This window comes from Bufo gargarizans, chromosome 7, assembly GCF_014858855.1.
Source record: "Bufo gargarizans isolate SCDJY-AF-19 chromosome 7, ASM1485885v1, whole genome shotgun sequence".
In the NCBI taxonomy this organism is placed as follows: Eukaryota; Metazoa; Chordata; class Amphibia; order Anura; family Bufonidae; genus Bufo; species Bufo gargarizans.
In genome coordinates this window covers 74,659,316-74,685,080 of record NC_058086.1, presented here as the reverse complement: position 1 = coordinate 74,685,080, position 25,765 = coordinate 74,659,316, and the positions used below count along the sequence as shown (strand labels likewise).

General features: G+C 42.6%; 1 protein-coding gene across 1 annotated transcript in view; it reads right to left on the bottom strand.

Moving 5' to 3' along the window:
• The window catches only part of LOC122944171 (RNA binding protein fox-1 homolog 2), a 356,156-nt gene that overhangs the window by 179,496 nt on the left and 150,895 nt on the right, over positions 1 to 25,765 (bottom strand). Inside the window, exon 11 of the mRNA XM_044302402.1 lies at positions 17,434 to 17,572. Coding sequence (XP_044158337.1) covers positions 17,434 to 17,572 — 139 coding nt within the window. The remainder of the gene's footprint in view (positions 1 to 17,433; positions 17,573 to 25,765) is intronic.

Here is a 25,765-nt window from a genome sequence, read left to right as displayed (position 1 = left end):
CCCTTCCAGGATCGAAACGTTGCCTATTTTGTGTCACATGTGTGAATAAAGAGACTGCGTTTTTTTTTTTTTTTCATGAATATACAAGCCTGAGGTCAAGGGTGAGACGCGTGCACCGCGAAGAAGAAAGAAGGAACAAGAGGAACAAGAGGAATTGATAAACAGTACCTCGCCATTGTGAAGCTTCAAGCAGCATGTTCTCAGACATAAGTGGCTGCTGAGCTTAGAGTGTCGTCAGCAGTTTGCAACAGAGATAGGCCTCATGCACATGACCGTTGTGTGCATCCGTGGTCGAACTCTCCGCTGCCACCAATGATCGGGAGGGGGCGCACACTGGCCACCAATGAAACTAATACAATAGAGGGCGGGCCCGCACACTGGCCACCAATGAAATTAAAATTGGGGAGGGAGGGGGGTATATTCTAACACAGAGGCGTTCCCATGGTGATGGGGACGCTTCAAGTTAGAATATACTAAGAACCGTGTACATGACTGCTGCCTGGCAGCTCCTGATCTCTTACAGGGGACTATGATACGCACAATTTGTTGTTCCGAAACGAGTTTGGTACACAGCAAGGACCAACAAGGAGCCATTTTATCAAAGCTATACAATAAGGATTCATCGTTTACAAGTTACTTTTTTGGCCATTTTTTTTCTCTCTTCCGGCACCAGTGCAAATCAACCCCCTCAGAATGACCCCTCTCTCAAGGCTGGACACAACACCCTCCCCCTTCCCCCCTAGTTCAGGATGGCCAAGTCACCCTTCTCCCTTCAAGAACTCCCCCCAGCCAGCCAGCCAGCCCCGCCCCCCCCCCCCCCCCTCCCTCCTCGATGCCACAGGCATCCGGCTTGCCATGGCATATCTGAGTCTGCTAAAGGCTAAATGTAATTTAAAAAAAAACTGCAGTACACTATACAGTGTACTGAGGAGGCATCAAACCCACTAGATATTCAAGAACCAAGTGGGTCTGGGTCAAAAAAGTGAAAACACAAACAAACATACTTCTTCCTATATCCGCACATAGGACCATGTTACTTTTCCCGCACAGTGAACGCAAAAAAAACATTATAGAATTGAAATTTTGCCCACCTCTCCCCCCCCCCCCCCCAAAAAAAATAAATAAAAATATTGTATAAAAAAGGATTCCGCCACCCCGTACCATAACTTGTGGTCCGTGGAAGAGGAATCCATAACGGAATTCTTAGATAAACTGAACCTTGTACGCCAAACTTGAAACACAAGCTCGCTCAAAAAAAAAAAATATTATATATATATATATATATATATATATATATATATATATATATATATACATATACACAGGTCCTTCTCAAAAAATTTGCATATTGTGATAAAGTTCATTATTTTCTGTAATGTACTGATAAACATTAGACTTTCATATATTTTAGATTCATTACACACCAACTGAAGTAGTTCAAGCCTTTTATTGTTTTAATATTGATAATTTTGGCATACAGCTCATGAAAACCCAAATTTCCTATCTCAAAAAATTAGCATATTTCATCCGACCAATAAAAGAAAAGTGTTTTTAATACAAAAAAAGTCAACCTTCAAATAATTATGTTCAGTTATGCACTCAATACTTGGTCGGGAATCCTTTTGCAGAAATCACTGCTTCAATGCGGCGTGGCATGGAGGCAATCAGCCTGTGGCACTGCTGAGGTGTTATGGAGGCCCAGGATGCTTCGATAGCGGCCTTAAGCTCATCCAGAGTGTTGGGTCTTGCGTCTCTCAACTTTCTCTTCACAATATCCCACAGATTCTCTATGGGGTTCAGGTCAGGAGAGTTGGCAGGCCAATTGAGCCCAGTAATACCATGGTCAGTAAACCATTTACCAGTGGTTTTGGCACTGTGAGCAGGTGCCAGGTCGTGCTGAAAAATGAAATCTTTATCTCCATAAAACTTTTCAGCAGATGGAAGCATGAAGTGCTCCAAAATCTCCTGATAGCTAGCTGCATTGACCTTGATAAAACACAGTGGACCAACACCAGCAGCTGACATGGCAACACCATCACTGACTGTGGGGACTTGACACTGGACTTCAGGCATTTTGGCATTTCCCTCTCCCCAGTCTTCCTCCAGACTCTGGCACCTTGATTTCCGAATGACATGCAACAGTCCAGTGCTGCTTCTCTGTAGCCCAGGTCAGGCGCTTCTGCCGCTGTTTCTGGTTCAAAAGTGGCTTGACCTGGGGAATGCGGCACCTGTAGCCCATTTCCTGCACACGCCTGTACACGGTGGCTCTGGATGTTTCTACTCCAGACTCAGTCCACTGCTTCCGCAGGTCCCCCAAGGTCTGGAATCGGTCCTTCTCCACAATCTTCCTCAGGGTGCGGTCACCTCTTCTCGTTGTGCAGCGCTTTCTGCCACACTTTTTCCTTCCCACAGACTTCCCACTGAGGTGCCTTGATACAGCACTCTGGGAACAGCCTATTCGTTCAGAAATTTCTTTCTGTGTCTTACCCTCCTGCTTGAGGTGTCAATGATGGCCTTCTGGACAGCAGTCAGGTCGGCAGTCTTACCCATGATTGCCGTTTTGAGTAATGAACCAGGCTGGGAGTTTTTAAAAGCCTCAGGAATCTTTTGCAGGTGTTTAGAGTTAATTAGTTGATTCAGATGATTAGGTTAATAGCTCGTTTAGAGAACCTTTTCATGATATGCTAATTTTTTGAGATAGGAATTTTGGGTTTTCATGAGCTGTATGCCAAAATCATCAATATTAAAACAGTAAAAGGCTTGAACTACTTCAGTTGGTGTGTAATGCATCTAAAATATATGAAAGTCTAATGTTTATCAGTACATTGCAGAAAATAATGAACTTTATCACAATATGCTAATTTTTTTAGAAGGACCTGTATATATATAGAGAGAGAGAGAGAGAGAGAGAGAGAGAAGCAGAGAATTCCACAGCACATCCAAATAGTAAAAAGTAAAAAAGCGACTATTTACCAGACACGCGACGTTTCGATCCGCTCAATGGGATCTTTCTCAAGCAGTGACAAAAGTGGGCAGTGCATAGTGCATATTTATGTGGTTTAAACATCATTAAACAATTAACAAATCAAGTACATTCATCACATTTAATACAATAAAAACAACAATATAGATATTATCACTTGTATTTGAACAGTCAAAACCTGTAACTCATTTGAGTGTCAAAATGGCATTATTCCTTCTTATACAATACAGCATAAACATAAAAATGTAACATAAGTTGATTGTGATAATAGTGAACACAGGTGTAGGTCTTTTTAATAACCTAATAATCTAAAGTGCACAGGTGTACCTTCAGTGGGAGATGATATGGATCACAGGAGTGTGTGATGGAGTCAAGACACATGGATCTCGGCGTACCAAACGATGCAGTGCGCTATTGTCCTGAGTGGTCATGTTGGGATTCTGCTCGCCTGTTTCATTTTGGAGTTATGTGTGGTAGTGCCCCTTGTTTATTAAACAAGGTAATTTTATACATTGTTTTTATTATCTTCAGGACGATGGTGATAATTGATCTTGTTTTTGCCAGGGGTGAGCAGTGCAAGGTCAACCGACTGGATCATGATGGGACCTGGATTAGTTGTATCACGAATTCTCATATATTCTTTTTGTATACATTATTTATCCAATATTTGAGTATTATACTGTATAATTATTTTTTTCTGTACTTTAGCGCATGGATATTACCATGCACAGTATTGCTATGGGGGACCGACGATGTCCAGATAGTGACCTGCATTTGTCTGGCCGGTTATGCAGGGGTGTGTCTGGAGTCAGTGGCACCAGAGGGATAGGTGACACTAGGATTCTTCCAATGGGTGTTCTTATGATTGCCCCCCAGTCTAGAGGATGATCCCGGGTCTGTTACACTGGATTTCCAGGAATGGTATCCTGCGAACAGGGGGGATATTCCAACCTGTGGATGTGTGGTGACAACCGGGCCACAATGGTTGTGCTCCTCGATATGACTGGGGGATACTATAATAACCATCTTGAGCTAACCACTCGATTTGGCAATTGGCGGTACTACCGCATATCATGTACCTTCCTCTTCCTCCTTTATAGCGACGGTACCTCCGTCCAATGTGTTGCCTGCCAAACTCCCTGACGGACCACTGACCCATATTTATATGCGTCTTGCATCGGAGCCGGTTTTTTGCGGTTAACACTGGCACTCGATTGGTGATCATGGTATGCTGGTGCATGTGACTGCTTCATGTGCTGAGTTGCAGATGTCATCATGGCGATTGTATAATTCAGCCAAGCATTTTACATTTGTGTACTGTCCACGATGGGGCGATTACACAATGGAGCACATGATCGGACATGCGATCAGCTGTTCTTAAGGTTGCGTAAGGTTACGGAACACTCAGAATCCCCTTTCTCTTCTTGTGACGTGATACACCTAACCACATGATCGGGTGCGTGATCACATGGTGCGATCACATGTTCCAAGGTCCTTGGACATGCGCACTATGTGACCGGTTTACACACGATCATGTGACCGGACTGTTTGGAAAGGTCCTTTGACATGCACACTGCATCGTTTGGTACGCCGAGATCCATGTGTCTTGACTCCATCACACACTCCTGTGATCCATATCATCTCCCACTGAAGGTACACCTGTGCACTTTAGATTATTAGGTTATTAAAAAGACCTACACCTGTGTTCACTATTATCACAATCAACTTATTATGTTACATTTTTATGTTTATGCTGTATTGTATAAGAAGGAATAATGCCATTTTGACACACTCAAATGAGTTACAGGTTTTGACTGTTCAAATACAAGTGATAATATCTATATTGTTGTTTTTATTGTACTAAATGTGATGAATGTACTTGATTTGTTAATTGTTTAATGATGTTTAAACCACATAAATATGCACTATGCACTGCCCACTTTTGTCACTGCTTGAGAAAGATCCCATTGAGCGGATTGAAACGTCGCGTGTCTGGTGAATAAAGTCGCTTTTTAACTTTTTACTATTTGGATGTGCTGTGGAATTCTCTGCTTCTATACCTTTGGAGGTGGATCGCCTCCCCAGCCGCTGGCACTCCGACCGTACCGTCCAGACATATATAAATATGTATATGTTATATATATATAATTATAATTCTTTTTTTTTTTTTTTTTTTTTTTTTTTTACACACATACACATTTTTCTAACTAGTGTGAAGTAGAACTAGCTTATTTGCCCATAGCAATCAAATTCCACCTTTCATTTTTCACAGCTCCATTGGAAAAATGACAGGCGGAATCTGGTTGCTATGGGCAACTAAGCCAGTTTTCCTTTGTGCTAGTTTTAATCTGTGTGGGAAAAGTGACCGCTCACTGGGGACTGCATATTGTGACCAAGTGAGTGCTGTTAATAAATGAGATCTACATCATGCTTATAATGCCATGGCTCTCGGATTGTAGATTGCTGCACTAACATTGTCATCAGAAATATCTATTGCTGTCTACAAATAATGGGTTTCTACAGAATGGAAAGTGAGAAATAGATCTGCTGATTATAGGTTGTAGCATACAAGTGGCTGATAGATGTGCTATGTAACAGGATGTGGGGAAGGGGCAGCAGAGCTTGTGCAAGCCACAGGAACGCGGGCAACAGTGATCAACACTCCTAAAAGAGCATTTCTAAGGGCATGTGAAGCAAAGCTGATACCAGTAAACAAACAAGGGTAATTTTATTATGTGCTGCATTATGGTGAGATATGGTGTTATTGATTTTTAGCGCTCAAAAGGTGTTCATAGCCTTTAAAATTCTTGTGGAATACCTAAGGCTACTTTCACACTAGCGGCACGGACCTCCGGCAGGCTGTTCCATCAAGTGAACAGCCTGTCTGATCCGTCCTGCCGCTAGTGACAGAGTGCCTCCAGACTGCCGCTCCGTCCCCATTGACTATAATGGGGGCGGCGGCGGAATTTCGGCGAGAGGCTGCTGGAATAAAACTACGACATGTCCGACATTTATTCCGGCAGCCTCTCAACGTGCGCTGCCGTGCCTCGGCGGAACTCCGCCCCTGACCCATTATAGTCAATAGGGACGGCGCGGCAGTCTGGAGGCACATGGTCACTAGCGGCAGGACAGATATGACGGTCTGTTCACCCGACAGAACAGCCTGCCGGAGGCCCAGGCCAATTTTGGCTAAAGTGCTACACTACAGAGATCGAGACGTTCTATTGAGGCAGTCCAGGGATCATCCGGATCTACCGATAGACTGGGTCAAAATATCTTTCTTTCAAGACTACTCGTCCGAAGTGCAGAAGCAAAGAGCCCGTTTTGTGGAGATTAGGCGACGCCTTCGTGGATTGCAGGTTTAATACTCCATGTTGTTCCTGGCTAGACTCCGTGTGGTAGCCTTCGGTTCTGCGATGTTCTTCGAAGACCCGGATTCGGCGCTGCAATGGCTAGATAAGAACGAACGGCAGCTCCGGAATCAAAACTTTGACACTTGTAGGTACTGTAGCCGCCAGTCAGACTTCAATACCCTTCCGTGGGGAATGTATATTTACTTGAGCGGTATTTAATCTGGACTTCCCGGACCTGTTGTTCAGGGGGGTCCTCTCACAGGAGCGCGAGTAACCGCTATATCTCGCTGTGTTTTGAACTTAAGTTCGCTTTTTGTTACGTTGGGCTGGTTCTTTTTAGCCCTGTATTGTTGGAGTATTAATAGGTCCTTTCAGTATACTTTACTGGTTGGTAAGAGGGGGGATTGGGTGGGGAGGGAACTTTCCGGTGTTGTTTTAAGAATGCAGGTAATAATTCGATGCAATAGTGGTCGGCTACGCAGAAGCACCGGTTGCGGCTATTATAGTTTTGTGACCTACTATGACAACCAGGGTGATTAGCTGGAATGTGCGGGGAATGGCGGAGGTGAACAAGAGAAACAGTATATTTCAGTACCTATTGAGGCACCAACCAGATGTCTGCTGTTTACAAGAGACACATATGGTTCAATCTAGACTACATATGATTTAAAAATCTTGGATAGGTTACTTTGTGCACTCTGTCTTCTCCGCACACTCTAGAGGTGTCAGCTTCCTGGTTCATAAGAGGGTCCGCTTTGAGTGTTTGAAGGAACTAGTGGATCCGGAGGGTAGGTTTGTGGGCGTACATTGTGCTCTTCAGGGAATCAGAATGGTGCTGGCGAGCATTTATATACCTCCGCCATATACCTCAGTGCCTTTGGGGTCGGTACTGGAGTTTGTGGCGGAATTCTCTGACTTGCCATGCCTCCTCATAGGTGATTTTAATAATGTATTACATGACTCCTTAGTTAGATGTAAGGTGTCGGCGGGAGGTGAAGCTGGGGCTGAAAATGCTTTTAGCAGATTGCTAACGGAAGTAGGTCTCTTAGACGTCTGGAGGGAAACTCATCCGGGGGTGCGGATGTACTCTTGCTGCTCATCCACATACACGTCCCTGTCTAGGATAGACTTAGGGTTAGTGAACTCCCGTATGTACTCGCTTGTGACTAAATCGGTATACTTGTCTAGGACTCTATCGGACAACTCACCACTGTGTATTGATCTGGCACTGACGGGAAACCCAGTACTGGGGAGAAGGGTGTGGCGCCTTAATGCGTTCTGGCTGACATTGATGGGAGACATGGAGGAGGTGGTGACCGCCATGACTGAATATTTTGAGGTACATCGGAACACTGCCTCCATTTACTCAGTCTGGGAAGCCTCCAAGGCATTTGTGAGGGGGATTTTGATTAAATCTGTCAGTAAAATAAAATCTAAATCTAGTGAGATGGACGCGCGGATGCATAAAGGACATACAGGTAGTTGAGGCTGCCTTCACCCAGAAACCGACTACAGAAAATGGTGTGCAGTTACGGGAAGCGCAGGAAGCATTGAGATGTCACCTTCTACAGGCCGCGAACAGAAAGCGCTTGTTCTATAAGTAGCAATTCTTTGAGGAAGGTGAAAAAGGTGGGGCATATGCCATCAGTGGTTTCTAGGGAGCAACAGGGTAAGACGTGCATCACGGGCTTAGTGGATTCAGGGGGGGCAACGATTCTGGTAGCATTTTAGAGATTTTAGCTAATTTTATGCCTCTCTCTATGAATCGAAGACATCCTGTTCTGAGGAGGATATAATGAAGTTTTTGAGTGAGACTGATCTCCCGAGGTTAACTCCGGAGGCCCGCTCTTTGCTAGATGCCCCTTTGAAACTGGAGGAGCTTGAAGAGGCAGTACGAATGATGGCTAATGGTAAGGCACCAGGGTTAGATGGGCTGCCTGTTGAGATCTATAAGAGGTGTTCTGGGGTCCTGTTACTGGATCTACTGGAAGTATTCAAGTATTCCCTGGAGGTTGGTTACTTACCAGCCTCAATGCAAGAGGCCCTGATAGTGGTTTTGCCTAAGGCTGGAAAGGACCCAAAGTTGCAGGACTCCTATAGGCCTATATCCCTTTGTTATCCACGGATGTTAAGATAATGGCAAAGGCCTTGGCTGCACGCTTGTCCAAAGTAATATTGTCTGTGGTTCACCCTGATCAGACGGGGTTTATGCCCCAGAAGTCAACTGCTATCAATATTCGCAGGGTTTTTGCTAGCTTGCAGTTTGCTTCGGACAATGTGGGGGACAGGGCCATTTTCTCCTTAGATGCGGCCAAGGCCTTTGATAGTGTAGAGTGGCAGTTCTTATGGACTACCCTCCGGTACATGGGTTTTGGGGATACCTTTATTACGTGGGTTAAAGTACTATATTCTAGCCCGAAGGCCAGTATAAGAGCGAAGGGAGTGGTGTCCAAGCAATTTAATCTATATCGGGGAGCCCGACAGGGTTGCCCGTTTATCGCCCATGTTGTTCGCATTGGCGATAGAACCGCTGGCCGCGGCGGTACGCAAGTCCGCCCAGATCCAAGGGTTGCAGTATGGCACTTTACAAAATAAGGTAGCTATGTACGCCGATGATACCCTATTGTTTTTGGGGGGACGCATCTGCGTCATTGGTGGCCGTGATGTCCTTTATCAAAAGATTTGGGTGATTGTCTGGTCTGACGATTAACTGGCATAAATCGGCGATGATGCTTGTGGATGGTCAACCAATATCAAGGGCGGTATCTGCTAATAATGTCCCGTGTGTAGAGGTATTTAAGTATCTGGGGATTAAGGTCTCCCCTAGGAGGATATTGTTGGAAGGGGTAGAGGCGAAAACGAGGAGGTCAGATCTTCTCTTGCATTATACAATGTATTTGGTATGGAACTCGGTCAAATACCTGAGGGGGGTTGCTAAGATATGTGAATATACTCCACTATGGGGTAACCCAGTTCTATCTGAATTCACGCTGCTGAATGGTTTTGAGGAATGGAAGGAGAGAGGGGTCTGGCGGTTTGGTAATTTTCTAGAAAGTGGAGTCTTTAGAACTTTCACTAGCTTTCAGGAGAAATTTGGTATTTCCAAGCCCAGTTCAATACCTACAATTACGTCATGCCTATATGGCCATGACCCAGAGGGGCAATGTGTGCTCTCAGAGGAATGCTGGTTTGCATCATGTTGGGGGGGGCGAGAGGAGAGGAGTGATATCTGTCACGTATAAATGGTTGTTGGGCGCATCCGATGTCTAGAATGCAGAAATGGGTTCAGGATGTAGGTAATATCTCTCCAGAACAATGGACGGATATATTGGAGGCAGTGCCCAGATCATCCTTGAGTGAGGGTGGAAAGCTCTTGCAACAGTTTATTATACACAGAGTTTACAAAACGCCAATCTTTTTACAGAAAATTGGGGTCAGACTCTATGCTAAATGTCCTAGATGTGCTGAGAATTTGGCAGAACTGATTCATATGTTATGGCGATTGTTTGGCATTGACTATGTATTGGGGGAAGATCATTACTGCTGTTCAATCAGCCTATTCAATATGTATTCCATGCGATCCCATAGTATGCATTTTGGGGTAAATTTCTGAGCTTGCGCTTGATCTATCACTTAGAGTGGCTGTGGGCCACCTACTTTATGTTGCCAGGAAGCTGATTGCTCAGCATTGGATACAGGCCAGCCCTCCTACGTATGGTGAATTTCGACGTAAAGTAAACATCATGCTTGGATATGAAAAGGCTGTTTTTCAGAAAAGGGGGTGTTCTCTTAAATAGGAAAAGCTGTGGGAACCATGGCTGGCATACGAGTATCGTCTTAGACAGTCGGAGTAGATGTAAACAACTCTGGAAAGGGAGGGGGGTATGGGGGGGGGAGGAATTTTGCAGATTGGTAGATGGGATGGTTTCAGATCTTTGTTTTTATTTATGTATGGATGAACATATACTTTGTACCTCCGTTTATACCAGTATGTTATTTCAATTGTAACACTGCATATTGCATTTTTGCTTGTTATATGGTGTAATCGCACTGATCGTATAATATTAATAAAAAAGATCAGATTTAAAAAAAAAAAAAAAAAGAGGACCTTTCACCACTCCTGACATGCCCGTTTCAATAGCTTCATGGTTTTCTCCATGTAATTCTGGAACAGCTATTCTTATGGCTCTATAATGTGCCATTCCTATATTATTACTACTAGAAATTATGAATGAATTGCTAGCAGTCTGCAGTAATGGTACAGGGGGGGGGGGGGGGGGTAACAAGTTGCAGGTGTGGACCTGCACAGTCTGAAAATGGCAGCACTGTTTGGATAGAGTGTAGTAGAAATACAGGAATGTCTGTAAAGAATAAATCAAGGCAACTGGAAGTACTGTAGATTTCTTGAAACGTTTCACTCGCATAGAAGAGCCAAAACCTCTGGTCAAGATTCAGCCATGTACTTACAGCTAAAAGAAACAGGTCACACCCTTGAAGACAGTCAAGTACGTGTTTTGGATAAGGAGGCCGATTGGTACAAACGAGGTGTGAAGGAGGCCATCTACATAAAAATGGAGAAGCAAAGCTTGAATAGAAGCGGGGGGTTAGACATCTATTGTCTGCCACATACAATGCTGTCTTGAAACCTTTTTCTGGGAAGTAGTCATCACCTACTGACTGCAATTAGGATAATGGTATCAACACCTTTGACCCCATGCTGGGTATAATGACCTCTGACCCCATGCTGGGTACAATTACCAGATGTTGATTCAGTTACATATTTATTCCCAGAGAATTCTTGTACAGTCACTCAGAATTGAGAAAGCTTGTTGGAAGAACAAGTGAAACGTTTTCAAGAAATCTACAGTACGTCCAGTTGCCTTGATTTATTATTTACAGATATACCATGACCTGGATAAATGAGAACCTTCACAGACCATACAGGAATGGCACATCACAGCCAGAATAGATGTTCCAGAACTGTTATTACATGGGGAATGAATGAAGCTATTAAAACAGGCATGTCAGGAATGGTGAAAGGTCCTCTTTAAAGAATTTGTCTCGCTTCAGAAAATGGAATTTATAATGTAGAGAAAGTTAAAGGGGTTATCCGACCCCTGAAATCCCCCCCCCATATGCCAAGGCCCCTCTCACAGATTATACTTAAATCACTCCCTGACACCCACATCGGTTCTGAAGCCCGCACAGCCCCCACTGCTTCTACTCGTGCACAGATGAAAACACCCAGCGTTCGAGGGGAGGGATTACTGGTGCTAAGGCTCATCCCTGCCTGCCATTGGCTGCCCCTCCAACGCCAGATGTTTTCATGGGAATGAGCAGTATTTAATGTGATTGAAAAATGAATCTAGCCAGCAAAGCAAGCAATATGGACAATCACAATACACTAGTAAGTGCCTTTTATTAACTTTGTCTACATGATAAATGCAATTTTTAATGAGACAACCCCTTTAAGGTGAAAATTGTCTGTGTCTTAAAGATGTTAAATTGCGCTAACAAGTCACTTTTGGTAGTCAACACCTGCTGCAATACATGGAGGGGAGAGAGATAGATTAATATATATATATATATATATATATATATATATATATATATATATATATATATATATATATATATTTATTTATATATATTCACACCCACGCATACACACACAGTCCCGATTTATCAAGCAATCGCTCCAGAATTCGGCGCTAATAATTTGCAACACTCTGCAGTCTTACACTGCTCACTCCAGTTTTGAAATATCATTTGGAAAGTGGGTGTGGTTAGCTATATTTCACTCCAGATTCAGGAGGCTGGAGTAGGGAAAACTGGAGTAGCTATTCTAGAAAAACCATGTTTGGTTTAAGGATAGGCAAATTGTTTACATTTATATCCCCCCCATTGTATTTGTAAAAACCAACTGCATGGCTAGGTTCTTGATTTCATATACAGTACCTGTGGCAATGACCAGTTGAAACACCTGGATTCAAAGATTGAGACATCCTAAACCTTTTGTCCATATAATATATAAAAAAAGCATCACTTAAAGGGGTTGTTTCATCACAGACAATGGGGGCATATTACTAGGATATGGCCCATTGTCATATAGAAAATTCAGGGGTTGGCAGCACTACTCATCCCACTCCTTTGGGTACTGACCAGGAAATGGCTTACAAGCCAAATGGTGCGCGCAGATAGGGATCCTGGCTGGGGGTCCCAACTCATCCAGACAATTCAATAATCCGCAGCACTCGCCGGTAAATGATGAAAATAGTGGTGATTTATTCACTCAAGCAGCCAGTATACAGCGACGTTTCGACCTCAGTTGGTCTTTATCAACTGAGGTCGAAACGTCGCTGTATACTGGCTGCTTGAGTGAATAAATCACCACTATTTTCATCATTTACCGGCGAGTGCTGCGGATTATTGAATTGTCCCATTGTCATATAGGTGTGGGTCCCACCGCTGGGACCCACATGTATATCAGGAATGGAGCCCTGCAAGGTGGTGGCTGGAGGACTCCTGTCTGGCCACCAAGCATGCTCTCCAACACTTTCGGGGCTCTGTTCTCGATATAGGTGCGGGTCCAAGCAGTGGTACCTGCACCTATAAGGGAATGGGAGCATATCCTAGCGATATGCCCCCATTTTCTGTGATGAAACAACCGCTTTAAGTGTCATGTCACTCTTTCAATGTTCAAGTTAAACACCAAGTCAATATATTGCCATGTTCACTTAATATATTGGGTATATCTTGTGTTTTTTTTCAGTCTTTGGTACATAGATTTGTGAGTGTTGTACATTGCGTCATACGCAGATACAGCCAAAATCTGGGTATTTATAAGTTACATTTCCCCTGTCAACACTAGGGGGGAAAAAACAAAAATAAAAAAAAATAAAACACATTCATTGTAGGGTGGCGTATACTTTAGGGTAAGTCCACATTCATGACATGGAGAAAGGTGGAAACCGTTGTAAAATTGCTACCATAGTGTAATATTTTATTCTCCTTGGCGGCCACTATAAGTCTGCTTTATCTGTGCTAGAGTTAGAGAGGGGTACTAATACAAGAGTATGGTATTTACTGTTACTACCCCTTTTCGGCTTGTCCCTAACTCATCGAGACAGAGCAAAAGTACTGTGTACACATTCACTAAGAAAGCACTGCTTTATACATTTCTTGGTGATTTGGGTGGGCATAAAAAAGTGTTGAGGCATCAAGGAGGAAGCAGAAGTGCATGGAGTGGGCTCAGGAACAGAGTCCGACCCATATGTGGTGGGTGCAGGGTATGCTCAACAGCTGACCCAACTACAGTGACAGATCAGAGGCAACTCCGACCCCAGTGCCACAGTCCGTAGTAACTGCAGCACCAAAGTCACAGATGGAGGGAGCCTCAATTGCTGTTTTTCATCACTTCCCACAAACCCCCTTCCCCCAAAGTAAAAAATTCAACAAATCAGTGACAAAAATTGAAAAATAAAAACACAGCTGTTTAAATGGAAATACATTCTAAAAAGTTGTGTGCATCATGTGTTGGCTGTGCGACTGGCACAATAAAAAGCAACATCAATTTTAGCGCACAGCGAATGCCATAAAAACAATACCCAAAAAAACTTAGCAACATTTTTTTTCTTCAATTTCATCTCATAAGGAATTTTTCCTGTTTTTGCAATACATGATAAAGCAAAGTTCAAACATTGGAAAAAACAAGCAGTTAAATGTTTATGTGAAGGAAAAGTAAAAAACTGTTATGGCTCTTCAAAGGTATTGGAAGAAACCAGAAAAATGAGAAAATGAAGACGTTTACAGGAGGAAGGTGTTAAACTCTGAAAGGAGTAAAATACTAGTAACAGTAACTCGCATACCTTAGCACTACTACCCCTCTCCGACTTCTGCCTAACTCAGAGAAGCAGTTATGAAGTCACGAAAGCATGGCCTGATGTATTGTGATTTGGTGTAGAATTAAAGTGGTGCAAGCAATGTAATTATTTTCATCACCTTTATTTGCACACCAAACTAGCCCAATTCATTATAGTGGATGCACTGACTGCCGTGCCTCAAGGACCTTGAGACCACAAGTTAAATTTCTGGGTGCACCCCTGGCATGAGTCATATTTCCTCAAGCAATATCAATGGACGGTGCACTTATGTAGTATATAACATCACACTGTTAATGGATGTAAACCTCCCTATAATGGGAGATTGTACTGTAAATTGGTATAGTAAAGGTGATAAATGCCTGATATTTGAGCAACGCTGGGCTGAAACAGGGGTTATAGGTGTGCCTCTAAGGGGCTAGTTAGCGAAGGGGAGTGGCACTCATTAACTGGTACATTACCGCAGGGTCTAGACAGGATCAGAGAAGCAATAAACACCCTCAGAGAAGGGAGGTTTGAAGAAGAGGTATCCAATTTGCACTTCCTAACCCTCTGTGCCCTTGAGCATCAGTGGACATGTCAGAAGCCAGGTCAGGAGGAACAGAGCAGCCAGCAAACCGCATGCAGGAGAGGTACCACAACCTGCACAGAAAACCTATGCAGACTGTCCGTTTGCCACAAGGACAGTTTCCATGGCATCACTGTACTCTAACTTACAGGGTTGTCAGAGAAGGTTACAAATATTAACAGTATAAAATTAAGAAAAAAAAACCATCACCTTTTAAATGCGAAGCCTTACCAGTCCTTGTTGGTCCAGCAGCAAAAATGTCAGGTTTATCGTTCCTGTGAGTGTAGAAGGAAATCACCTGACTCAATGGTCATTTTTCCATCAATAGCATGTGACTGCTAAAACAAATTACTGCTGAAGCCACACTGATACTGGACAAAGGGGGACTAGAGCAGTTAAGCATTTAAAGGTTGAGCAAATTTTTTTAAAATTAAATCTCAAGCAACACCTTTATGAGTGATGAAGAAAGAAAGTACTTTGTTTTTCAAAATGCTGACAGGACAACCTCCTTTTACCAAAAAGATAATGACAAATGATGGTACGCATTACTGATTTATGTATGGTTAGCTTAAGTTATCATAAAATGGTTTACAGGCAAACCACTAAGGCTACTTTCACACTGGTGTTTTGGTTTCCGTTTGCGAGATCCGTTCAGGGGTCTCACAAGCGGTCCAAAACGGATCAGTTTTGCCCTAATGCATTTTGAATGGAAAAGGATCCACTCAGAATGCATCAGTTTGCCTCCGTTCCGTCTCCATTACTTTTTGGGGGTGGACACCAAAACGCGGCTAGCAGCATTTGGTGTCCGTCTGATGAAACTGAGCCAAACGGATCCGTTCTGACACAATGCAAGTCAATGGGGACGGACCTGTTTTCTATGACACAATCTGGCACAATAGAAAACGGATCCGTCCTCCATTGACTTTCAATGGTGTTCAAGACGGATCAGTCTTTGCTATGTTAAAGATATAAAAAAATGAACCGTTCTGAACTGATGCAAACGTTTGTATTGTCTGAACGGATCAGTCTGTGCAGATCCATTACGGATCTGCACCAAACAAGAGTGTGAAAGTAGCCTAAACCAAATGGGTGCATTACTTTAAATCTTAAAGAGGTTGCCAACAGGGAATGATAATAGGCAAAGAGTGGGAGCTTAGAGCGAGTTAAATAACACTGATCCTCACCACTCCAAATTCATTGCTTACGGAATCCCAGCAGTTCCCAACTCAACACACTGGAAAAGTAGCAAAAGGTGCTCTTCATCAGCCAGTAAAGGGCTGAGCAGGAATTTCCTCTGTGTTGAGATGAACCCGGAATCAGAGACCAGCAGGGGTTCAGTAAAAGCTTGAACGGAAACAGTAAGGGAATGGAGAGGCATTTAGCATTTTTTTTTTTTATACTTTGAGCCTTTTGCCCATTATTTTCCCACACCGAGTAACTTCTTTAACTCTTAGCAACTTAATATTTCTAATTTGTAAAACCATGCAAAAAGTTTCTCAATGTCTAAATTGCTCTAAAGCTTAATTCCTTTTTTTTCTCAGAAAGATGCTGTGAATAGAACATCTATGCCCGTGGTTATTCATACATCATTCCACTTTGCTCACCCAGTTATTATGTATGAGGCCACATTTCATGCGTGTCAGCTATGACTGGTCACACACAAACACAGAGGTGCAGTTATTGACAAGCTATATAAACAAGCCTCCTCCCCGCTCCCACAACCCAGCCCTTCATTTTACATCTAGGAAGACTATTTTAATCTTTAAAAAATAACAGATCAGATTAAGTTTTCTTTATTAAATGAATGGATCAGTATGCACTCACTTTCTATCTGAATGTAGAACACTATACAAGGTGTGAATTATTTGTGATTATTTGATACTTGGTGCTAAGGAGGAATAGCTTGTGTGTAAACAAATAAAAACCTCTAAAGCAGTGATGGCGAACCTATGGCACGGGTGCCAGAGTCGGCACTCAGAGCCCTCTCTGTGGGCACCCGCACCCTGGAAAAATTCTATGGTGTACCAATATGCCTTAGACTTTTCCTGCAATTCATTCAGTGCAGGACGCACAATAAACAGTACAGGCAGTTCACTGAATGTAGGCAGGCTATTAAAGCTAAATAATAAAGTACATGGAAGATAGACTATACTGGACTGTAGTATTCAGGGTAAATTACTGTGTTGGCACTTAGTGATAAATAATTGGGTTTTGGGTTGCAGTTTGGGCACTCAGTCTCTAAAAGGTTCGCCATCACTGCTCTAAAGGATGCATGTTCTCCCCGTGTTTGCGTGGGTTTCCTCCGGGTACTCCGGTTTCCTCCGGGTACTCCGGTTTCCTCCCACACTCCAAAGACATACTGATAGGGACCTTAGATTGTGAGCCCCATTGGGGACAGTTGGATGATAATGTTTGTAAAGCGCTGCGGAATTAGTAGCGCTATATAAGTGTGTATAATAATAATAATGTTGCAATTTATATAACTTGTTAATATTTACTCAACCAGTTTGTTTAAATATCATGAATGACACCAGCAGTATAACTGACAATGGGTGTCTAGCATCTACTGATAGGTCTGCCTGGTTGACTGTTAATCTTAGGGTCATGTCTTCCACAGTTATCCCTCTGATATTTAAGACTTCAACTTACCCTGGGTAGGTTGGGATGGCAGTAGGTGGTACTGCTCGCACAGCCCCATACACAGTTCTCCCACGTCCTCTTAAGTGTGCACCTCTAAAGGCTGCAGCTGTGGTAGCTGCTGCCGCCGTAGGGTAAGGAAAACCAGGTACTGCAAAAGGAAAAACAAGCCTTTGTTACTTTGGTTTTAATGATCTCATTTTCGTACTTCTGTCACTTATCAGGCAAAGCTGTGTCATGCTTACTATCACTTTAGGCTGGGGCTGCTCTGCAACATGAAAGTCACATGACTTTGGATCCAATGATTGTCAATGTGAGTAAGATACATGGCATGTCACAATTAGACTTGGTTACATATTTATAGAGGAAAATAACCAAATATGTCTGAATGGCAAGTATGTTAAGGAGTCACTGTACTTTTACACAATTTCATGTAATAGAGAACGGTTTATATAGCAAATTTCAAAATCATTTAATTTTACCTGAAAAAAATAAATAGAAAAAATAAATAAGTCATGGTGACTAGGGGCCTCACCAACTAATTTGCAGTCCACTGCCTATTGACAAGCAAAATCCACCCCTAGTAACAGACACACAGAAGATACTTCCAATAACAACTTTAACAGATTTTCCACAATATACCTTTTTTGTACACTCACTTTTGTACATCATTGGACTTTAAGTGGCTCCATGTTGTAGGCCGGGCAACACAAGTAGGCAGGGATAACAGAAGTAGACAGGACCAGCAATACTGTAGTGCAGAACAAAATGCCCCAGAGCAGCACAAAAATACCACCATGGCAAACCAAATACCACAATGCAGCACAAAATACTGCCATCTACGCCACAGTATGAAACCATCATGCTTATACGTTAAAGGGGTTCTGCACTTTGGTTAAACTGATGATCTATCCCCTGGATAAATCATTTGATCGGCGGGGGTCTGACCCCCGGGACCCCTGCTGATCAGCTGTTTGAGAAGGCAGCGGTGCTCCAGGAGCGCCACGGCCTTCTCACTGTTTACTACTGGCCGAGTTACATCACGACTTGTATCAACTGGCCTGGGCGGGGCTAAGCTGCATTCAAGGGAATGGAGCTTGCCGCGTCCAGGCCAGTGATACTAGTCGTGATGTCACTGGGCCTGAGGCCTTGGGCATTGGCGCACCAGGAAATTTCACTCACTGTAGGATCTGTGCCAAGTCCGCCTGTGCCCTCATATCTTATTTATTGCACATAGATCTTTGAATCAGACCCATTATGAGGCTGGATTAGATTACACCAAGCAGAAAGTGTGGTGTATTTGCATGTATAATATTGTAGTGTGAAACTTGGTATTGTGCAAAAATTACCACGGATTGCTTCTTGGGAAAAAAATAAATAAAATGCAATAAAATACATTAAGGTGCTTTTAAAGGGAGTCTTTCACCTAAACTGACCATTATAGAACACTAACACCGTGATCTGTATTATAGTCTCCATATTGGAATGCTACTTACCGTATAGCTGTCCATCGCTTATTTTCACTAAACACCTATTTAATATGTTAATTAGGTTCTGAAGGTGCCCAGGCCCCTCATCGCTTTTCATATGAAACCCCTTCCCTTTCACCCCTCTGGCCCGCCTTAGGTTCTTCAGAAATCCAGCGCCAGAGCCGTTCACAAGATTCGCCGTGCCTGCGCAATTCATTCCCCATTATGGGCAGAGACACAAAGCCGGCTAGATGTACGGGCCAGCACATGCGCATTAAACGCTCTTGTGCCTCTGCCCATAATGGGGAAGATTTCTGAAGAACATAGGGCGGGTCAGAGGGGTGAAAGGGGAGGGGTTCAATATAAAAAGCGACGAGGGGCCTCGGCACCGGCCACTTGAACGCCGCCCCTGGGCACCTTCAGAACCTAATTAACATATTGAATAAAAGTTTAGCGAAAATAAGAGACAGACAGCTATACGGTATGTAGCATTCCAATATGGGGACTATAATGCAGATCATAGTGTTAGTGTTCTATAAAATAGTCAGTTCAGGTGAAAAACTCCCTTTAAATGTAATGGAGGGATCTCCAGATCCACGCTTTCAAGCCAAAACTTGTTACTGATGTAATTTCAGTCAAGAAGATCTTTAAATCCGAAGGGAAATGTATGCTAGTTTTTGTGGCCTGCTATCTATACAAAGAGCAAAGTGACATTTTGCAAAACAAAGTTGTGTCCTGATGAGTTATATGGATATATAAAACTAGTGTAAAATTATAACTGGCTTAGTCACCATGATGAACGATGGAATCTGATTGGTTTGTATGGTCAACCAAGCCAGTTCTACTTATCAGCTTGATAAAATGACCCCATAAGTGTTCTAAATAGCATTAAAAGAGGTCTGCGGAAAATCCTGCCATATCTGTTAGTAACCCTTAAAGGGGTGTCCTATGAAAACTTCTCCTGGTCTCCTTGTGGCAGCCAGGCCTCACCCATGGGCAGTACAGTCATCAATTTATACAAGTACGTGATGACGTGAGCGTAGCGTTGTGCTCTCGCTCCTCCCTCTCCGGCTTACCTTCATGTCTGCTGTCTCAGAGATGGCTCTAGATCCAGGTGATGCTGGTGCGGAATCCCCGTTTGTATTTCCCGCTATGTGATTGCAGCGGGACGGGAGGATTGTTCCGATTGTTGCTCCATTCCCCTGCCTGGGAGGTGAAAGCGCTCCCATCTCCTCTATTCCTGCCAGCCCGGTGCCTGCCTCGTTTGCCCTCCTGCTGCCCGGTGGAGACTTTGCTCCGACTTGTTTCCTTCCACGCTTGCAGAGATGCCGAAGCTCCGCTGGATTCCTCATGCTGCTTTTTGATTTGGGCCGTCGGTGGATTGTTCTCTTCCCCCTCTGATCTCCCTCCCTATTTCTTGTCTGCCTGTGGGACTCTCCTGAAGTGTCTGCGGAGGGTGAAACCAGACTGGAAGACCTTGAGAAGACGCTCGACTGGTGAGATCCATCTCGGCTGCCCCCCCCCCTGCACCCCTTGTGTGCCTCATTTCCTCATCTCCTCGTGTTTTTTCTCGGCCTCACCCTGAAATACCCGATTTAATCTAACCCCTATGTGACAGTCTTAGTGTTTAACCCTTACTCCCCCAGGATTGTCAATTATTTGTTAACTTCCTGTATTGAAGTGGGGGCGAGGAGAAAAAAAATTTAATGAAAAAAAGGTGGCAGTGAGAAGAGTTTGAGGAGAAAAAAAAAAAAAAAAAAACACAATGGCCCCCAAACAGAACAGACGCTCAACAGATTTAAACGCGGTTAAGGTGGGACAGAAACAAACAGAGTCCTCTAAAATGTATACATTTTTGAGATCTCCAAATTTTAGTACCAGGTCAGGACTAAAGGGGAAGCTGGATACTAATATAAGAAAAAATCCTTCAGAGGTCAGGGCGGAGGAGGCACTTGAAGGAGACGCTCATATTAGAGAGGGGGGAGACACCTATGGACAACTCCTCCCCATTAGAGGAAATTTTATATGGACAACTCCTCCCCATTAGAGGAAATTTTATCCATTGTTAAAAACAATGGGAAAGCGATACAAAATATTGCCGTTCAAATGGGGACAGTACAGACAGATCTCCTTATTATGAGAGATGATTTGACAAAGATCCGGGATAGAACTAAAGAATTAGAGAAAACAGTGGCTAACCTGGAACAAGAAGTGAAAGCATTCAAAGCGAAGAATATAGCAAAAATACATTATAATTATCTGGGGGGAAAAACGGTGGAATTAGAAGATCGCTCAAGAAGATGTAACATCCGAATTATAGGTTTAATATGTCTGAAGGTTCTCATTTATCCAGGTCATGGTATATCTGTAAAGAATAAATCAAGGCAACTGGACATACTGTAGATTTCTTGAAAACGTTTCACTCGTTCTTCCAACGAGCTTTCTCAATTCTGAGTGACTGTACAAGAATTTTCTTGGAATAAATACAATGCTGTCTTGACACCTTTTTCTGGGAAGTCTTTATCACCTACTGACTCCAATTAGGATAATGGAATCAACACCTTTGACCCCATGCTGGGTATAATTACCAGATGTTGATTCAATTACATATTTATTCCTAAAGAATTCACTCAGAAGAGAGAAAGCTCATTGGAAGAACGAGTGAAACGTTTTCAAGAAATCTACAGTACGTCCAGTTGCCTTGATTTATTCTTTACAGATATACCATGACCTGGATAAATGAGAACCTTCACATACATATTAAACCTATAATTTACAGATATAGGTTTAATAGAATCCTCTGATGAAAAAAACCTAGCTGGAATAATACAATCCATTATTTTTGATAATTACGGGAAGAAACATTTTTAATCTCTGTTTCTAATAGAAGGGGCCCATCGAATACCTGATGGTAAACAGATTCCTGGACGCTGGCCAAGGACGGTAATAGTTAAGATGCTAGCCACTTTCGATAGAGATACGATTTTGAGGAAAGCACAGGATAATTCTACATATACCACATATACATATACCACTTACTCTAGAGTAGTCACATGGCATAATCTATTAATAGACAGGGGAGATATGTTTTTCTCCATGGTAGGCTAGATGGGAAGTTATGTATTCTGGCCTTTATCTATATGCCTCCACCTTTTTCCATACAAATACTGACCTGTCTAATGGAGTTTGTGGATCAATGGCCGGAATGTCTGGTTATAGTCCAGGGGGATTTTAACTGCGTGTTTAATCCAGAGAGGGATATGATTACCATGGGAGGAAATATTTATTCCCCGACCCAGGGGTCCCCCATGGCGCTGTTTTGCCAGGAGGTTGGCCTTGTGGATATTTGGGAATATCTATAAAACAAAAAAAAAGGGGCCTACTCATGTACAAGTAAATCTGGAAGATCTATGTCTAGGATTGATCTGGCCTTGATAAAGGGTATTTAAACTGTATCAAGCGGATGAAGTATGAGACCAGATAAGTCTCAGACCATGTTCCTTTTGTAATTGAGTTGTGTATGCTTAGGAATAACCTTAGATATAGACCACCATTTAGATTAAATCCCCACTGGTCATCAATAATTTATGATCATAACCAGACAGAAAATTAGATCACTTCCTTTTGGGAAAAAAAATACTGCGCTTCAGCCAAACCCCAATTTGTTTGGGACGCGTTTAAAGCAGTTATGAGAGGGATTATTATTAGTACAATTGCCAATGTGACTAAACGATATGCTAGGAAGGAGAAAGAATTAGAGGAAGCAGCAGTAGCTGGAATGGCTGGCTATGCCAGGTTAAAGACTGAGGAAGCCAGAGAGAGTATGCAGAGGATGGGTCAGGCTTTCTCTAAGTTTCTTTTGGAAAAAGCCCAACAGTGGTTGTTCTTTAGAGGACAAAAATATATTTTTCTGAGGCAGGGCGTCCAGGAAAGACGTTGGCCAGGGTAATAGCTAGCCAGGACCCAAAGAAAGATCTGTAGCATTCGTGCCATAGACGGGACCATTATTGAAGATCAGGAGAGAATTATGAAAAACTTCTAAAGTATTTTGCTGAACTATACGAATCAGTGTTCTTCCAGATGATGTGATTGACTCGCACTTGGATTGCATTTTTCTTCCAGTTCTTAAAGAGTCAAAAAGAACATCTTGAGATGGACCTTCAAGAGATAGATGATGTAATTAAAGGCGGCTCAGGTAATTCCTCTCCTGGATCGGATGGACTCCCGTATGGGTTTTATCGTAAATATAGGGAGACTGTTCTTCCTTATCCGTGGAGACCACTCACTGATTCAATAGAGGAGGAATCCCTTCCAGAAACAGAGGCTGTTATTATACGGGCATTAAAGAAGGGTAAAGACCCTAAGGGTTTGGGGTCATATAGACCTATTTCTTTTCTTAATACAGATGTTAAACTTTTTTCTAAGATTTTGGCCAGGAGGTTATCTACTGTTACGACATCAATTATACACCCAGACCAAATAGGTTTTATCCCTAAGAAAGGGACCCATTATAATCTACATCGTCTCTTTAGATAATATACAGACGTCCAGAGGGGATACACGATCCATTTTATCTAGTGACGCCTCTAAGGCTTTCGATAGAGTGGAATGGAGGTTCCTGTGGAGAGTGCTTCATAAAATGGGCTTTGGCCCAGATTGAATATAAATGGTCGTCTGACAAAAAGTTTTCCTCTAACTAGAGGCACTCGCCAGGGATGCCTGCTCTCTCCTCTTTTATTTGATATTTATATTGAGCCTTTGGCTGCTAGAGTTAGACAGGACCCTAGGATCGTGGGGTTTGAAGACCGAATTTCTCTGTACGCAGATGATATTTTGTTTTATGTTCAGCAGACACAATTTACGCTGTTGAGCATTATTCAAACGATACATCCGTTTGGAGAGGTTTCGGGTCTGGATGTAAACTGGTAAAAAACAACTTTCATGCCCTTGGACAATATGAATATGCCTTTAGATAACCCTTACCTTTATTGAAGGCTGAGAGTATCCCTAATTAAGATGGTGGTTCTACCACAGTTATTATATCTCTTTAAGAACTCTTCAGTTTGGATTGGGGATAGATTTTTTTGAAAATAGAAAGAATGATTAGGGATCTACTATGGGGGCGGAAACACGCAAGACTTAAACTAGAGCATTGGTATAAGCCCTTGGAGAGAGGAGGAGTTAATCTGCCCTGCTTCAGGGGTTACTTTTTAGCCACACAGTTCAGTTTTTTTCGTGAGTGAACTGATAGCCCACTCTAAGTGTTTTAGTTTTTTTTGCCTTTCTCCGGATCAACTTACAGGATGACAGGTCGAACTGGATGGACAAATGTATTTTTTCGACCTTTTGTACTATGTTACTATCTCCTTATGACAACTTTTTCACACTATTGGAGTCTGGTCAATTGACCAACCCCAATAGAGAATTTAAAATCTGCCAGGAACCTCTTTATGAAGTCATGGTATTCGATCAGACTCTGTGGTATGGAGTGAAAGGCTCAATTGGATGTACTCCGCTCTGGCATAATAAGCATTTTCAAAATTTAGCTGAATTAAATAGAGATTTATATTGGCAAAAGGGTAATATTTTGTATTTGACACAGGTAGTAGGAAATGGGGATATAGTTTCATTCATGGTATTATCACAAAGACAAAATGTACATAAACTATCATAGTTTCGGTACCTACAGTTAAGGTCTGCACTATTAAATATTAAAGAAGAAGAACGGCTTGAAATTTACGCTTTTACACAATTTAATGAATTGATAGAGAATTTGGGACAAAGGATGAAGATTTCTCAACTGTATAAAAGTTTACTAATAGTACCATTTGGTGATCTTTTGTCTCCTGGTCAGAGGGCTTGCTCTCCTGATTTCTCAATGACTCACGTGGAGGATCAGGAGAAAGTATTTCAGGATCTTAACGTGGTTTCACATAATTTGTATCACGTTTTGGTGCAGTTTAATATTCTACTTAGATTGTATGTTACTCCGCGATGGCTTAAGAGATGTGGTATTGTGAGTCATGCCAATTGTCCTAGGTGCGAGGCTCCGGATGCGGATTATTTGCATACGCTTTGGTCATGCCCAAAGTTGAAACAATATTGGTGGTCTATTCAGGATTATATCCAGAGAAAATTGAACGTGCGGATTCCTTTCATGGTTGATTTTTGGGTGTTGGGGGGGGGGGGGGGGGGATCTTGCCAGGGTGGCTTGTTATCAATATAAAATAAATCTTCTGTTTAAGATAATGTTCCTGGCAAGACTCCTAATAGCACGCTCTTGGTTTGCGCGAGAGGCTACAAGTATTAATACATGGTTAAAATTGGTAGATACCAATAAGAGATACCAACATACCCTGTATAAGCAAAGAGATATTAAAATAAAATGGAGTAAAATCTGGAGAGAATGGAATAGATAGATTTTCCTTCGCTCTCCATCCTTCTACATCTTTCCTCGGTCGGGTTACGAAGGACTGGTGCTGAAGGAGGACACATCTGGGGGTGGGACGGGTTATATGGGGTTTGAAAATGAAGAATATATATTTATATTTATAATGTATGCTAGTTTTTGTGGCCTGCTAGATAGTAGAACGATATACAAAGAGCAAAGTGAGCAAGTTGGTTTGTATTGGCAACCAAGCCAGTTCTACTTATCAGCTTGATAAATGATCCCATAAGTGTTCTAAATAGCATTAAAAGAGGTCTGTGGAAAATCCTGCCATATCTGTTAGTAACCAGTTAATTGTAGCAGAGAACAAATGGTTGAAAATGAGATGCTGAAGGCATCAGCAAGCCACATAGTTGGGCTGACTGCTTCCAGAACTACAAATCAGGCTGATCAATCTAAAAACACAAAAGGTGAGACAGTAGAACAG